Raw genomic sequence first — 17,689 nt, forward strand, 5'->3', positions numbered from 1 at the left:
TGAAACTAATGTCTTTTATCAACCCCCCAACCCCTGCTTAAAGATGTATTACCCCTTCTGACTAAAACATAATCGAACTTAATAATTTACAATTGGAGAAAGAGAAGGAAATTTATTGTGACATCAATAGGATGGCTCACCTCTAGCTTAATCTGAGAAAGTGTATTTATTTCAAGTAAGATTGTGCAGTTCAATGTCCTTACAAATTGTGTTTATGTTTAACTGTACTGCTTTTTGAAATACTTATTAAAAAATGCATTAGTTTTTAAGGAAGTGTTTGTTACCTAATACTAAATACATCATTGTAAAATGATAGTCCTATTATAAAATAGTAAATACTCTACAGTTAATGCAGAAAAATGGGAGTAAGACCACACGCATAATCACACTACCCAGATGAGGGCCGGGGCGGCTCAGTCTGTTAAGTGTCATTCCTGGTTTCAGCTCAGGCCATGACCTCACGGTTCATGAGTCTGAGCCCCGCTTCAGGCTCTGTGCTGACAGTGTGGAGACTGCTTGGGATTCTCTATCCCCACTCCCCCTTCTCTACCCTTCCCTGCTCATGGTCTCTCTCTCTCCTTCGGTCTCTCAAAATAAGTAAATAAGCTTAAAAAAATCCCCACCACCCTTGTGTATTCAGAATATTAAAAAGATTATAGAAAACTGGAAGAGCAAAAGGAGAAATAACCACCTCTTTACCATCTTTATACAATTACCTTCAATCATTTTGTATTATTTTCTTCCTGATCTTTGTTCCTTGCGCATACAGTCCCACCCACCCCTCATTGTAGGTAAGTCTTTGGACTTCTTTCTGATTAGAGTAGATGGTTTGAGTGCCTAGTAAAGAACTAATAATCCCCAACAATTAGCACAGTTTCACTAAGGATTGGTCATGATAAATTAATACCTTTTTTTCTTAAAAATAAAATCAGATGAATAAGTATTTTTATTACTGTTTCAATATCGCACTGGACAGTGTCCCAGAATTCACTTAAGGACAATATAAAGTGTACTGGATAATAAATCAGATACATTTGAATGTGAATGAACAGGCTTGAGGATCCATACATATATGCATTCGTCTCCTCAACACACACCCTGCAACTATATGCCAAATTCTGTGATGGGCATGGATTTCAAAGCTAGAAGAAAAAAAACTAATCTATTCATGAGTCAAATGCCAGAAAACCACAGAGGAAGACCCAATGGATTCTGATGGGTGGGGAGGACCAATGATTTTTAATTTGCATTTGAATACACAGGTGTGGGATGAAGGAAGGGGATTTGGACCCATATTTGAATGGCCTTTCAAACCAATCGAAACAATGTGGAGTTGTCATACAGACCATGGGAAACCACTGAAGGTTTGTACCACAGGAGTGACAGGATGGGATCTGCAACTTAGTGTTGAAAGACTAAGAGAATAGAGTAAGGGAACAAAAAGTAAGGTGGAGGTCTGAAGGAATAGTGGCCATGGCAGTGAACTAAGAGCAATGGAACCAAGAGCCAGACCACACAGGGCTTGTGGGGAGGGAAACAATGGTGTTGAACAGTGACATCCTGTCCCGAGGGAGGTAACAAAGGAAGTAGAGCAGGGGAACTGAAGAAGTTCAGTTTGTGAAATCACTGGTCTGAGAAGACAAACCCAAAGAATGTAGGATGGAGTCAGCATCATCCAGAGCAGTACTTGCTAAGGCAATTGTAAGAATTACCTGGGGAGTCTTTTCACAGTACCTGGGCCCCTCCACAGACCTACTCATTCTGAATCCCTGACATGAAGCCTGCACATGTGTATTCTGAAGAGAAACAACCTCCTCCAAATGAGTCTGGCCCAAATACCTGCTTAAGGATCAAGGACACAGCATGGTTCTCAAACTTTTTTTTACCCCAAACTACCCTCTTCAGTAGAAAAACAACTCAATAATTACAAAGAATTAGAGAAGAACCAAGCACCAACCAAAACGATGCAATCACAAACAATATCAGCAATCCCAACATATAGGTTCAAAAAAGTATTTCTGCAAAAGTATTTCTGTGAATGTATGGACAGTAATCAAAAACCACCACAACTCAAGATAACCCTGGTGGTTTTCTGATAAGAATCCTTAAAATCTCCAGAATGCCATATAAAAAACAGAAGCTTTGTAATGTTCCAAAGGACCACAAGGATTCTAGTGGATTAGAATTATAATTCCCTCTTCCTCCACCATTATTCTCTATTACAGACTTGCTCCTGTTAATGTATATGTACCCAATTTTAATAAATTTATTAGCAGTCTACTGGTCGGTCACATTTAATTGTCCAAACCAAAAGTGTGCGAGTCTTAATTTTTGATTTCTCAGAAGTATCCATGTGGATTATGAGTGGACTGCAAATGATGTGAGAATTGGCTTAGAAAAGAAAGTCTAGAGAGGAAGTAATAGCAATTTTCAAATGCATACACCATGGTCATATGGACTTGGTTATTAAATACAGGTAGGGTCAGCACTAGGGCTAATAGAAGCATAATGGAGGGACACAACTTTCAAGTCAATATGTAGAACAGCCTTCAACAATCAGAGCCACCCCAAGTGGAATGGACTGAAGGGGGCTTCTTAAGAAAGTCCTCAGGTTCTGACAGTGGATGACCAAGTTAAGAAGAAATTGCTTTCCCCAGTTAGGAAACTAGTTTTAATGACCACAACACATGTGGGAATGCTATCCATAACCTTTTCTGCAGTCAAGAAAACATAGTTAAAAAGATACTTGATAACCTACCTAGGTCTTTCCTTCTAGCTCCCCCCAAAGAAGTAAAAATGAACAATGATATGAGGCAGAAAGATAATATCCACTTTTCCCCTTCTGTTTAGAACCTTTACATAATGAACATTGAAATGTTCTGAATTCAGAACAACCAGCAACAATAATGGTTAGTGCCATTGATTCTTTTTATGTGGAATATGACATGTTTTTTGGAGCCATCAATTGAATAAAACCATCGAGAAAAATGTTTATGTGATTTCAGATTCACTGTGCATTATTCAATAAAGTAGGTAACCCTGTCAGCACATCAGAAAATATTTATTCTAACTAGCTAATCCTCACCTTATTTATTCTATCTCTATTAAGAATTTAATTCAACTTATAATGAAAAAATTTAAATGTGTCAGGCAGTACATCATTTTTGAAACTTCTTTTAGAGGGACGTACGCAAAAAAGTTTGAAGAATACTCCTTTCATCTAGAAAATTCCATACAACCATTTATTTTTTCTGATTAAGCATCATGATGTTCCTAGACCTCTTACTCTTCTCTTAACTTTCATGTTGGTACAAAGTGTTATACTCCTTTGTGGGGCCATTTTTCATGACCACATAGTATCTACTCTTCATGAGAATTCCTACCTACAGGACAATAAGAGAGAACACAGCATAACTGCTCTGACAAACAAATGCTTCTCAAATTTGACCCCAGAAAAGTTTTTTTTTTTAATTTTTTTTTTTAAGTTTATTTATTTTTGACAGAGACAGAGTGCGAGCATAAGCTGGGGAAGGATAGAGAGAGAGAGGGAGACACAGAATCCAAAGTGGGCTCCAGGCTCCAAGCTGTCAGCACAGAGCCTGACGCGGGGCTCGAACTCACGAACTGTGAGATCGTGACCTGAGCCGAAGTCGGACGCTTAACCGACTAAGCCACCCCAGAAAAGTTTTTAAAAATTGCTTAATTTCCTGGGCCCTTGGGTCATTCTCCACGTATAACTGCTACTGTCAAAACCACAAATTCCAAGAATCTACAACACTAGGTCTGAAAGCAGAATGTCTCTATAGTTGACAGGGGCCCAGGGGGACAGTCCACTTATAACTTAAGTATCATTACCTTAGAGGTTAGTTATAAAACCCCTCTAACAGCATGGCACACTTTACCTGTGCTGCCATCACAAAGAGAGGTACATAAGAAGCCCACTGCAAATGCGAACTCCAGGCCTGGATGGGGAGCTGTTGGTTTGTGACTGCAGGAATTCTCCGGGTGAAATTCCAAACTGGTCCTCTATGCATGGAGACCGAAGAAAGAGGCAGATCACTCCAGATTGGTAGGTGGCAGTTTTAATAAACAAGGGAATTTATGTATGAGGCTTGTCTTCAGAGGCTGCAAGACAAGAAGATCTCTACACCTGCCCGCCAGAATCTTAAGAGTTTGTATAAAGGCCTTCACAGGGTTCAGTCACAAATACAGTCCAGATGGTCTCAACAACACATTCCTCTCTCAAGGCTGTGTCCCTGAAGTAGCGTCTAGTATGGGAACAATGGGAAGAACATACATCTCAAAAACAAGGGTCGGGGAAGGAGAATCTTCCAAATGCCCAGGTCCAGTTTGAGGGTTGAGGCAGTCATGTGCTCTCAATGACCTCCTTCAACTGAAGCTAAGACAAGAAGGAATAAGCACATGGAAGTAAAATCCTCACATCTCCTGAGAACCTCTAATGGACTTTCTTGTCTCAAGAATGAGAAAACTGGGAACCTTAAAGAAAGGATTCCACTTAAGTTTCTCGACCACAAGCTCACTGCCGTTCAGGTGCATAAGAGAAAATTGATGTGTGATGCTCGCTTATTTTACTTTGCTAAGAAACCAAACAGCCATGCTTCTCTTATTGAAATTAAATTAAAAAAATCATTGAGCAAGGACAAAAGACTTACCTGAAGCACAAACTTGCAAGCTCATAATGCCAACATTTTTAGCCACTATCATTTCACTTATTAATATAGAATGATTTTACCTTTAGTGTAACATAATAAAGACACTATCACACTTTCGATGAATAAATTACTAAATGAGATAATCTCAGGTGTTTTATAGGAAATAAATTAGTAATCAGTGTCTGTTACGAGGACTGCCTGTATTTCACACTGTTACATGTGATTGAAGATAAAGCATAGCTTCTGAAAAGTTCCAAACATTCATGGTAGAGTTGGCCTCCACACTTTTTTTTTAAACCACATATATATTAACAATGTTTTCTCTTGCTGGGATCTTTCAAATTACAGATTTCTTGATAGCAAAGTTGATGTCATACTTTTTCTTCTTTTTTCCCTCAACGCCTCTCTACCTTGGTAGTGGCTCCCAGGTAATGGGCTTTTTTGTCATATTCGGAGGACTGATTGCACAGCCATTTCGGGTAACCTCAGTTATACAGGAATTTAATTATGATTTCTTTTTCCCTTTTGATCCCATAGAGTCTGTGGTACAGACAACAATAAAGGTATACTACACATCACATACAGTCCTGGACGCTGTTCTAAGGGCTTAAGGTATAATAAATTGTCCAATTCTCACAACCTGCTAAAGTAGATTCCATCATTATCACCCCCAATACTAATGCTATTATCATCTCCCAGTTTAGAGATGAGGGAACTGAAGCAGAGGTGCTAATTAATCTGCTAATAAGATGGTCACTCAGCTGCTATGTGGTTCAAAACTAGGGCTTGAACGCAGATACATACACAGGTTCCAGAGTCAATGTGCTTAACCACCACACTATAATACCACAGTGGATATTCATCACCACACCTGTGGAAAACTGAAAAATAAATGCAAATAGGAGAGTCCAAAAATTAGCAGGAAGTCCAAGAGACTACTCCTTCTCTCTCCACATTGAACAGTCTCCCAGTCTTCTCTCCTCTCTCCCTTCCTCCCTGGGGCTGTTGACTTACAGGTTATTATAAAGAGATAAGCACAGTTGTTTCCCTTAATTCAGAGTGTGATGGAAAATACATTTCTATTTCATATATACTAAAGTAGTTGTTAGATCTGTTCCCAGCTATGGAAATTTAGTGTACTAGGGTCACAGAAGTCACTCTACAGAAGAAATTATTCGTAACAAAGTAGTCATGCTGGACAAAAGCTAATATCCTTAATATATCCCAAGTGTAAGCAAACAATAGTTAACCAGGAAAGGCCTGGTACAGATAATTTACAAAAGCAAATGGAAAATAAACCCAAATAAAATTTTTGAATCTCGATAGAAATAAAAGAAATATAAATTAAAGCAATGGGACATCGCATTTTATATTAACTTATCAAAGATTTTTTAAAGGTGATCATCTTCGGTGCTAAGAAAGATGTGAAAACTGTTCTTCTTTGCTGGAGTGTAAATTGATTCAACTTTTCTAGACATCAACCAGGCTCTAGGTATCTTGAACCTTAAAAAGAGTAATTCCCCTGGATGCTATAGTTTAGATTTATACAAAGAAAATTATCAGATAAGTAAAAAATATTAATATACAATCAGAGCACTAGTTCTAACAGCAAAATACTAGAAACTTAACATGTTCGACAATAAGGCAATGGTTATCTAAATTAACTGAAGCTCAAACAATAAAATATTAAGTTGCCACTGGAAAATGTACTTATGGAGGTTTCAGTGAGATGTTTATAATGTAAAGAGGGACATAAGCAACATAAAAATTTGTAATGAGATGATATGTAAATATAAGCGCCCAGCACAGTCCCTGGCACATAATAAGAAACTCAGTCTGCCAATGGTAAGTACTGAATCATTAAAGTATGTAAAAAACTTGGAAACAAGGCTGGAGGAAATGTGGCAAAACAACAGTGGATGCCTCTGGATAAGAATTAAAGATGTTTTATTTCCTGCATCTTTACATTTTCTAATGATTTCATTTCTTTTTCCCATATTTCTCACTTTAGAATAAGATAAAGAATTTAAAACTCATAAGCAAAACAAATAAATGTGCTCTTTACTTCTTCACACTGCAGGAACTGACCTCAAAGAATAAGGCCATCCCTGACCCACACATTTTTTTTTTCCTTCCTCTGTCCACAGTGGGTGGCTCTTTACCAATAGCTACAAAAATCTGCCTGGAAGAAAGCATGGCTGGAGGCAGCGGCAGGTGGAAACAGACTCCCAGAGTCTAGAACCAAGCCGAGAGAGTATGAGTCTCATGGAAGAGAATCAGACAGAAAGCATGCTTTATAAGAAAGGTTCCAAATCTGTGTGTCATAGTTTGAGACAAAATTGGACTATTTTAGGATAGGAACATCGATAAAGGTGACAGGCTTTCTCCACTTACGAAAGTGTTGATAGATGAACAAGTAACGTTCAGGAAATATTTCTTAATGATTAAATTACTTATTTATCCATATAGTTTATGTTCATTATGTTCATTACAACATTTATAGGTGTTTTCATAGTCTGGCCTTATGTGTTCAGGATTTAGATGCTAAGAGGCACTTGGGAGATCATTGACTAAAACCACAAGTTCCTGACATGTTTACAGTGCTGCAAGTTTTCAAGTGCGTTACTTATTGAGTTCAAATAAGGGGATGATTGAGGCCTCAGTGACAAACTCTTCAGTGGGGCTGGAGCCCATTTCTTCTCTTTTTAACCCTACGTGCAAATCTCAATTTGTATAAGCACACTGAACCTCATTTCCTGTTGTAAAAAAAATCAAAAAGATAATACATCAAAGGGTGGTTGGGAGGATGGAACAGTTAACATATGCAAAACATTTTGAAAGAATACTAGCAACTAGTAAACAACTATGTATCAACTATTAGGATCATTACTTGAGAATAAAGAAAATCTACCTTACTTTTTAAAGATCTTTAAATCAAGTCTGTTGAACAGTCATAAAATTGAGAGCCAACTATAGACCTGGATATTTACAGTCCCTTTACTGGGCTTCCTTCCCTCTTATTGTAATGATAACCACTGCTAGTTAAGCTTTTAAATGCTTAAACACACCCAAAGACTTCAATAGAAGCCTCACGCACTTAAAAAAAAAAAGGTTTCTGGAGTAACCCTTTTCATCTAGCCCTTTTTTCCCCATCGAGCCTCCTAAAACAAGATCATAAAATTCTCAACTTCAAAGCATTTAGTTCCACTGAACTCACTACACCTGAAAAAGTCAATTACCCCAGTTAGAGTGGGCCTAGGATCTTAAATTTTTTTTTACGTTTTATTAACAACACCTGATGAGTAGAAGGAATGACTGGGCAGAAAACCTTGAAGGTTGTAGCTATCGTAAACTATATGAAGACTTTTAAAAATTTATTAATAATTGGGGTAAGTCCAAGTACTAAATGTTCCATTTTTGCAGTTTTAAAATGCTTATTAAAATCGTATTATTTAACTAGTTTAAAAAAAAAAAAAAACATTGCCAAAGTCAATTAAATTGGCACCTATTTTGCAGCAAAGTCTAAAAGTAGGTCTAGGTGAGCAAGATGCTCTTCGAATACCAAAAAACAGAAAAGAAATGGTCTATAATGGGCTATCAGGTTTCATATTTTGAAAGTCACTTTAGTATCTTTATGTATGTGTGCACTTTTGTAGGTAAATGCCTATATTTTCTTAACAAAGATATATAATAACCATGCATTTCATGGGTCTTTTCAACAGTCTTAAAAGAAAGATGTATACTGTTCCTTAAGAGTTAAGGGATAGTCAATTCAAATATTCAGTCTTAGAACTCAAAGGATCAAATAAAAAACCAAAACATTAGCTCCAAGAATGAGTGTTAATAAAATTAAGGGTTGAGCTAAAACATTCGAAATTTATCTTTAAAAAATGGAGTTACACCTATTTCACTTAAAATATGTGATCCTAAACCTAAGTAAAAACTATGAGGCCCCCTCTCCCAAAATACATTCTATCAGTGATATTCCCCTTATCATTTTGCAATTAGCTATAAAATCTTGAGAAGGAAAAATACTAAAATGGGAAATTCTGAAGGAAATAAAGGTTTTAGAAAAGTGTATGAGTACCCATCCAGCAAAACTGCTTGTAATCAGCATGCCTTATTTATCTCAGGAAAGGTAAGTTTAAATCATTTTCACGTGTACATTTTGGGGGGGCAGACAGACTTAAAGTTAAATTTTAGAAAAATCACTGTGAGTGACTGACTGATTAAACAGAAGTTTTTCCTAAAAATATTTGTCATTCCAATATACTAGGATAAAGAACCCTAAAACTGAAAACGGTGAGTGCTCAGTACAGAAATGAATCAGGAAAAACACAGAAGCCTGAACGTAAGAGAACTCACATGGACCCAATGCTTTGGAATGGTTTTTGCTCAACAAGCTTAAAACTAGAAATTCATTGTTGACTCTAGAGCAATAATGTTTTTAAAAAGGACTAATCTATTTCTAAAATAAAATTGTTGAAAGTTACATATAATTAGGGATGCTATTTAAGCTCTGAATAACTGCCAAAAGTTACCCATTTGTACCCGCCTGTCTACACACACAATCAGAATATAGATAAAGGACAAAGTTATGAGCCTTAATGTTTCAACAAAGCTATGTTACATTTTTGTTCAGATGTTTCTAAGGTTATCAATAGAAATGATATCTGTGGTATAGGTAGTAACTTTTCTAAGTAAATGCCTGTGCTCTTTTAACAAAGGCCGGTAGAAAGTCAATGGGGGCAGGCAGATTTGAAGGTAGGGACTAGAACATTGAACAAGAAAAGGTAAATAGCTAAAGGAAAATTTGTGGACTTTTGTCCGCTTCTTAGTAATAAAGGGCAGCTCAGCTCACCCAGGTCCATACATGAACAATAAATGGATCACTGAGATAATGTTTAGATCATTTCAGAAAACGCTGAGACCTAAAATGTGCAGATCATTGAAGCAAAGATGAATTCTTGAATTAACTGAATAGTACCACGCTCCATTTTGCTTTGTTGGCTAAAGACTGATTGGATGCTTATTTTATGCCATCCTAAGTATTCACCCACCCTTCCCCGCCCTCCACCAGCTTCTCCAGGGTCTAACTTGAAAGAATCTTCTTTTTTTTTTTTTTTTTAACATTTATTTATTTTTGAGACAGAGAGAGACAGAGCATGAACGGGGGAGGGTCAGAGAGAGGGAGACACAGAATCTGAAATAGGCTCCAGGCTCTGAGCAGTCAGCACAGAGCCCGACGCGGGGCTCGAACCCACAGACAGTGAGATCGTGACCTGAGCCGAAGTTGGACGCTTAGCCGACTGAGCCACCCAGGTGCCCCGAAAGAATCTTCTTTTAAGGAAGTATGCAAAGCAACTCTTAGATCTGGAGTGAGTTGACTTTGGAGGTAAATGACAATAGGATCCTGATACCTTTAGAATCATCATCATCTAACATCAAAAGCAACAAGCAACAAGCCTTCTTCACAAAATTTAACAAAAAGCCTTAAGTAAAAATTTTACATCATTTATAACTAATGCTAATATAGAGATGGATAATATGATCATAAAATAATTTCCATTATCCCTGGGAATCCTAAAATACTTTGGTGTTTAAGACTGCATGAAAATACAACATTTTTAAAAAGACACATGAAACTTCAGATCACAGTTCCCACATATTTCATTACTTTCTAACACTGTAAAGTAGGTCATATTTCTCTTCTCTGTGCATTTTCTCAGACTTCTCATTCTTTTTTTTTTTTTTTTTTTAATATTTTTTAATGTTTATTTATTTTGGAGAGAGAGAGAGCGCAAGCAGGGGAGGGGCAGAGTGAGAGGGAGACACAGAATCTGAAGCAGGCTGCAGGCTGCAGGCTGCAGGCTGCAGGCTCCAGGCTCCAGGCTCCAGGCTCCAGGCTCCAGGCTCCGAGCTGTCAGCACAGAGCCTGACACGGAGCTCGAACCCATGAACTGTGAGACTGTGACCTGAGCCCCAAGTCAGTTAACCAACTGAGCCACCCAGGCGACCCTCAGTCCTCTCATTCTTAACCTAGTAAATATTAGGCCAATATCCCAGTGCTTTCTAAAGTTTATTGAATGACATGCTAAATTCCTCACACTTAGGACTTCTCAATCCTAAGGCTAATATGAGCTGTGATTCCCCAAAGTGGAAGGAAGCAGGAGTATTATGTGGACATAGTATTTTCCTAGATAGCTGACCAAATTTGTATTTGCTGTAGTAGCAGATTAAATGAGACTCTGGCCTTTCCTGTTTCATGGGAGTAGACTGCAGTATTCTCCAGTCATTTTTCTTATAAATGAATACAGAACATCTCAAGGATTCTAGGGATTGATGCAGAACAGTTGTCACTACAGAAAAAACAACAGCTTAATCCTATGCCTGCATTTTAGAAGTTTGACAGACATGATGCTGTCTTGAGTAATACACTCACACACAGGCTTACAATATTTTTATGTTCTTTAATACATAAATTGTAAGTCATGTTACTTTCTAAACCTCACATATAAGAAGGTATAGATGTACAATTCCTTTTAAATAGTGTTTCTTCTCATTTTTTTTCCTTAGTAAAAACCAATTTGTAGATAAAAAGGGTTTCTTAAATACTGAATCCTAAAATTGCCTACACTATCTTATAGATCCTAAAATACAAAACACAAAATATAAACAATAAAACCCTTATAGCCAACGCCACCGTGGGGGGAGTGGAAAGGAGAAAGTCAGAAAAATATACAAAGCAGTGAAAGGCTGGATGTGTGAAAGATGCCAAAGGGGGGCGGGGGAGGGTTTCATGAGGTTCTAGGCAAGGCCTGTGATGACGTCACCTCACATCCATAATGTTACAGCAGTCAGCACAGGCCTCCTGCTTTCCTATTGGTGAACACCGTGTCAGCCGACATCAGAAGATAATCATCATTGGCCAGACAATTACAACTGGAGCAACTAGCATCCACCGCTGTTAGCACAAACCTGGCAGGCTGCTGAAAGAGAAGGCAGAGCCCAGCTGCCCTTCTCACTCAATGAATTTTTATGTTGCCTTGCCTTACCAGTCACCATGTGATTTCGCTTCCTTGCAAGCAGGACTTATAAATTAAATCAGCTATTAGTGAAAATAACAGGTAAAGTCCAGACATCTCATTAAGGAACAAAATGCCTTTCTTTTCAATGTTGTAAAATCACAGGGCTTTTCAGTGCAAAATTGGAAGTCAAAAATGCTACTGAGGCTAAAAGCATGCATTTTGCTCTACCTCTACCTTGTCTAATAAAATATCATCTACCAGATAATATTACCCACGGTATTTTTAACTTGACATGTAGTTTCAAGATGAGGTTTCAGGATGATTCTCCAAGGGAAATATATTTATTACTTTGCATTTCAATTGCTTATCTAATTTATTATACATGAAACTATTTGCTAGAAAATTAAAAAGGTCTATAGTATTTATCCTGTGTTTAAGACAACGACTATAGGGTTAATAATTTGTAAAAAGCAGCAATAAATAAACTTGATAAACTTGCCACAATTGAACAGTTTGGTGTTTATACAAATACCACTCCAAAAATAAGGGGATCATAACATTAGTATGTATTAAGGTAATGAATAGGGATTATTTAAGCTCCTTTCAAATAATACTAAGTAGTGTAGACAGCATACTGACAAAACAGCACGCCTGGCCTTTCTCATAATTCTTCAAAAGACCATGTAGCTCATTTTTGAGAGATAAGTTCTAAATCTAGAAATTAATAAGATTTGTTTGAGGCTACGTGTAAGACATTTTTAAGGACAAGTGCAAATGATTGCTCAAAAGAGAGAGTAGATGTTTCACAACATTGTGTGTTTCCTCCAGAAACTATTTCAAGCCATTTTGAGTCCTGGAAAAGATAAGGCTCTGGTTTCCTAAACTTCCTCTAGCCCCAAGAGGGTCTAAGCCTTGGTTATAGAGCTCCCTTCTATTAACAAGGGAAATGAAAAGAAAATCATTTTCTTACACACCTTGTTCAAGACATTTTTGCGGTTGGGATTTTGGTGAGGAGGGCTTATAAAATTGGGCCCCTATGATATTGGGAGAAATGCACACCCTCTGGGGTAAAAGGAGAAAGCAAGACAATTAAGGTCAGGTAGACGTGCAAGGAAAGAGTAACAGCTAGCAGGGCTTTTTGACTGCAATATGCAAGCCAAGAACATAGGGTCAACCAAGAAAAAGGAACGGAAAAATCCCAGTATAGGACTAGGATGCAGTATTCAAATGCAGTGGGAAGACCAAACCTGTTAAGCTTCAGGTATTAACAGGTAGTGCTGGCAATAAAATGGGCACCAATCATCATTTTAACTCACTGGATAAGCATTTTCTCCAGCATCTGCGTCGTACGAAGCACTCTTCAACGTGCTCCGTATAATCACGAGTGGAATGGGACAAGAACCATGCCCTAAAGAGCTGATGAGGCACAGAGGAGGCACAGACATACTCGCAAATATTCATGTATATAAGTAAGAGCCAGGAAAGATGTTGCCATTAGAAAGGTCTGTAAAAAGCTGTAAGAAAACCGTGGTCAAGACTCAACAGGAGAAAACAGCTTGGCGCATTTTTGCCATTTTCAGTTCCGGGGAGGGCTAGGCCCTGTCTGGTTCAGTGTGTACTTGTTGAGTGAATGGAAAGAAGAGGCGGGAAATGGTTACCTGGAGAAGCAACAGAAAGTGGCCTCAGAGAAAAGGCAACCAGTAAATAAGAGGCAATATCCACCGCTGTGGTGCAAGGGAGGGCTGGCCCACCGGGAATGGGGGCAGCCACTGCGAGGGGACGCCGGCTCCAGAAAGGCAGGTTCAATAAAGGTGCAGCAAGTAGGAGACAAGGCGGACTGGAAAACACAGAGCACTCAGCGCTAATGGGGGAAGAAGATGCGCTCGAGTGGTGTGGCAAGAGAACATGACAAACAGCTGCACAGAAGACCCGGCCCCTCAGCTGCCCCGCGGCGCAGCTTCCAGCGCCTGCGGCCTCGGGCTCCCGCCCCCGCCCCGCCTTCCGCGCCACCCTCAACGCTGGAGGAGGAAGTGCCTCCCGAGAAGGTCCCCAGGCCGCCGAGGCCGAGAGGGGGTGGATTCCCCAGGCGCCAAGACCCTTCAGTGTCTGCACTCCTACAGAATCGAGCCTCCCCAGTGTTCAACCACCTTCCGGACCCATCCTCGGCGCTCCCCGGCCTCGCCGGCCCAGGAGGGGCTCCAGCCCCGCGCCCCAAGTGCCTGCCGCACTTCCTGGGCTTCCGAGAAGATCGTGTCCCCCAGCTGGCTTCCGGGTCTGGCCAGACGCGGCCCTCGGACCCCCTCACGCCCCGCACCCTGTGCAGTCCCCCAGCCAACCCGCAGCGGGTGTGGGTGCTCCGGGCCCTCCACGCTCGTCCCCAACAGGCCGGGCCCAGCCGGCGCGCTGGGCGCAGGGGGCGGGCTCCGCACGCCTGCAGCCGCAAATGGCCAGCGGGCCTCGGGTGGGCCCGCGGGGCGGGAGGAGGGGGGCGCGGCGGCCCAGCCTCCCGGGGCCAGTCTCAACTCCTGGGGACCGGAGTAAAGGAAGTTGAACCTCCTTCCACCAGCTCCGGCCCGCGGCACCCCCTCCGACAGCACCAGCCAGCCCTGACCCCCCGGCGCGCCGGCGTCTCTGGTTTCCCATTGAGGAGATGGGGGAGGGAAGGCCGGTCGAGACCGCGCGGGGCACGCGCGCTAGAGCACGCGGCGGCGGGCGAGATCCCTTGGCGCCGGAGAGCCTCTCCGCCCGACCCTCCCATCGAGCACCCAGGAGGCTGCAGGCCACTGCCCAGCTCCGGGGTGCGTTGAGCTTGCACTTTACTGATAGCCAGACCCGGGTTTATAGGGAGGAAGGGAATGTCTGCCACAGTAGCTCGGTCTACGAGGAAGAAGCGAGATGAACACACCCTCCCCTGTTAAATATTGCAAGGTGACATAGGATCGCCTCCCACACTGGGATTTTCAAAAGGACTGGCGGAGGAAACAGTAAACAAGAAAGGCTCTTTCCCTATTGGAAGTTTTTTCTGGGGAAAGGCCCCCAAGGACTCTGCGGACCGAGGGGTTTTTAATCTGTGTCTCAACTCCAATCAACAGCTTCCTACTGAATTAGAACGGAGTGTGTCCAAAAGGCGTTTCCGTAAAACAGAAACTTAATAATGGCGTGGCTCCACTCGCTGGGGTTCATTCATTTTTATTACCGTTTTCATTGTCCCCTCCCCCCCCGTCGCCCCCGCCTCTTAATGAAACCGGAAAGGGATCCGCGCCGGGAAAGGGGTCCAGGAAAGGAGAAATCCGGCCAGGGAGCAGTAGAGAGTAGGGCAGTGAGGTAGGAGGTCTGCAAGGAGAAAAGAAGGACACGAGGGATGGGGAGAGGGCGAGGACTAGAGCGCGCAGTCGAGAGAGGGTTAAACGGAGCAGGAGATCGGGTCCTTCCTTCACTGCCTTTCACACTCAGCTTGCTGGAGGCCAAGCGAGAAAATCCAAAGCTAGGTGAAAACCAGAAGGTTGCACAGGTAGGGAATCTGGACTGTGGCATCTCTCCCGCCTTCCCAGTCGCGCAGACATCTACTCTATACACATACATGTATGATCTACGTTATATAATCTGCTAAAGATGTATGTGTAGCCACGGTTCACACAGGGGCACTCACAGACCCACGCGCTTCATGCAGCCCCAGTGGCTCCTGCACCCGGGAGACCGGAAAACTCAGCCACCACCTCTCTGCTGCCCGCGATTCATCGCTCCATTCACGCCCCGGACAGAAAATACCGACATTAAGGCACACAGCGGGGACGCGCAGGGCTCCCGGGAAGAGTATCACGCGAAAGCATCACCTACCAGTTTTCCTGCATCCACTGGATGGCTTCATTCTCGTTGAACTGCTTTTCGAATTCATATTCTTGTAAAGTCAACACTGACATGTTCATTGGGGCTGATCTTCGGAGTCGCTACGTGCTCTCTACACAAAATAAAATAATCTGTAAAGCGCTTGATTTCGAGGGCTCTCCTGTGGATTTTCCCCACCCACCCCCCCTAGGTTTTCCCCTCGCCGCTGGGTCTCCGGCGGCCGGCCTCTCTCAGCCTCTCTCAGCTACATCCAGGGTTGAGCATTGCCTGTGCCACGGCTCCCAGCTCCTAGCTCTGGGGTTCTCCTCCTCCCGGCGTCCGCATCCACCGTCGGAGGAAATGAATGCCTTGCGGTCTTAGTGCCCGCACGTTTGTCCATCACCCTTTCTACTTGTCTACAGGGAAATCTCCTCCCCCTCGTGCGATCGGAAAATTAACCCTTAGCGAGAGAGAGCGAGACCTCTCGCCCTGAGGGGGCGTTTTGCTGACGCGAAGGTGACTAGGGGCGTGGAGGAAGGGCGCCGAGGAGGAAGTCGCCTCGAGGTCATCCACAATTCCCAATCCCAACCTCGTGGGCAGCCTAGCCTGGCCTTTGAGTGTAGTTTCCGCGTGCGGGGCGCAGCCCCTAGGCGCGCGGACCCGCGAGTTTGGCTACTAGATGAGAAAGAAATAGTAAAACCTGCCGGCTGTCTCGCCAGCAGAACTCCAGGCAGGTTTGCGCTGAGATCACACGTGAAAGGAATGCGCTTCCCACCTCCTTGCTCCTGCCGTACTCTCGGGGTCCCCCACCCGCGGCTTTGACTCACCTAAACCCGCGGCGCGGCAGCCCGCAGAGCTCTGCTCAATCACCAGCGGGCTGGGGATGCGGAGGATGAAGGGGTGGAAAGTGGAGAGTGACTAGTAGCCGGAAGAGGGAGAGAGGATAAGTGCAAGAGTTAGGTTCGGGGAGAGGTACAGTTAATGAACTGAGACAAAGGGGGTAAGGAAGTTAGCAGATCTACTGGTCCAATGCAAAAACTTCATTTGTATGCCTGAGAAATTTCGTTTTATACAGATGCAACAGAATCGTGTTGAGGGGAAGGCCAAGTGTAATGTTGACCCCCTACTGAACCCCCAGTCTCACAGCCATGTCCTAAACTCAGCGTCTATCTACATCCCCTCTTTCTTTTCAGAAGGAAAAGGATTTTCTACTCAGTCCATCCCTCCACTTATTCTCCACAAGTTTGGAAAAATGAGACATATGAGACATGGAGGTATCTAATAATTAATCTATGAATGTAATTGTAAGCTTAAAATATAATAAGGAACCTATGCTTTAAAAATTAGTTGGACATTAGGACCAAGAAGAAAATTCCCTTCTTCTGGTGCACAATTTCCCCACCACACCTCTAGGCTAAGGAGAGGGTATTTTCATTCAAAGTCAGGTTGCTTGGAATGTCTGAAAAGTGGGAACTGGGAGAAATATCTCTAAAAGAGCAAAAGGTATAATAAGAAATTAAGGAAAGCGTTGTAAAAATCCAGTACAATTGGGGCACCTGGGTGGCTCAGTCCGTTCAGCATTTGACTTCAGCTCAGGTCATGATCTCACAGTTCATGAGTTCGAGCCCTACTTTGGGCTCTGTGCTGACAGCTGAGAGCCTGGAGCCTGCTTCAGATTCTGTGTCTCCCTCTCTCTGCCTCTCCCCCACTCGTACTCTCTCTCTCTCAAAAATAAATAAAACATTAAAAAAAAAAAGGATAAAAATCCAGTACAATATTATGTAAATCAAAGAGCTAGACTGGTTGATTAGCAAATTAATTTATAAGTTGATCCTCCCATAGATTTCATGTATAGACTTTCCTCATATCTCCATTTAAGAGTTGTCATTCCAGATACTTCTGCAGTATAAGTCAGAGTGAATTTAGAAATAAAGCCCAGGGGGCACTTGTGTGATTCCGTTGTGCTTGGGACTTGGGCTAAGGTTGGGACCTTCCTGAGTTCAAGCTCCACACCATGCTCACTGCTGTCAGGGAGAACCCAGCTTGGGATCCTCTGCCCCCCCCCCCCTGCTTCCCCCCCCCCCCCCGCCCCAGCTTGTGCTCTCTCAAACACAAATAAAACTTTAAAAATAAATAAATAAAAATAAAGCTGAGGCCAAAAAG

At 42.1% G+C, this 17,689-nt stretch overlaps 1 protein-coding gene across 1 annotated transcript in view; it reads right to left on the bottom strand.

The window, feature by feature from the left end:
• Positions 1-15,918, bottom strand: part of ELOVL6 (ELOVL fatty acid elongase 6) — a 141,852-nt gene extending 125,934 nt beyond the window's left edge. Inside the window, exon 1 of the mRNA XM_049631040.1 lies at positions 15,539-15,918. Coding sequence (XP_049486997.1) covers positions 15,539-15,627 — 89 coding nt within the window. The 5' untranslated portion in view covers positions 15,628-15,918. The remainder of the gene's footprint in view (positions 1-15,538) is intronic.
• Positions 15,919-17,689: the final 1,771 nt, after the last annotated feature.

Source organism: Panthera uncia, chromosome B1, assembly GCF_023721935.1.
Source record: "Panthera uncia isolate 11264 chromosome B1, Puncia_PCG_1.0, whole genome shotgun sequence".
Lineage (NCBI taxonomy): Eukaryota > Metazoa > Chordata > Mammalia > Carnivora > Felidae > Panthera > Panthera uncia.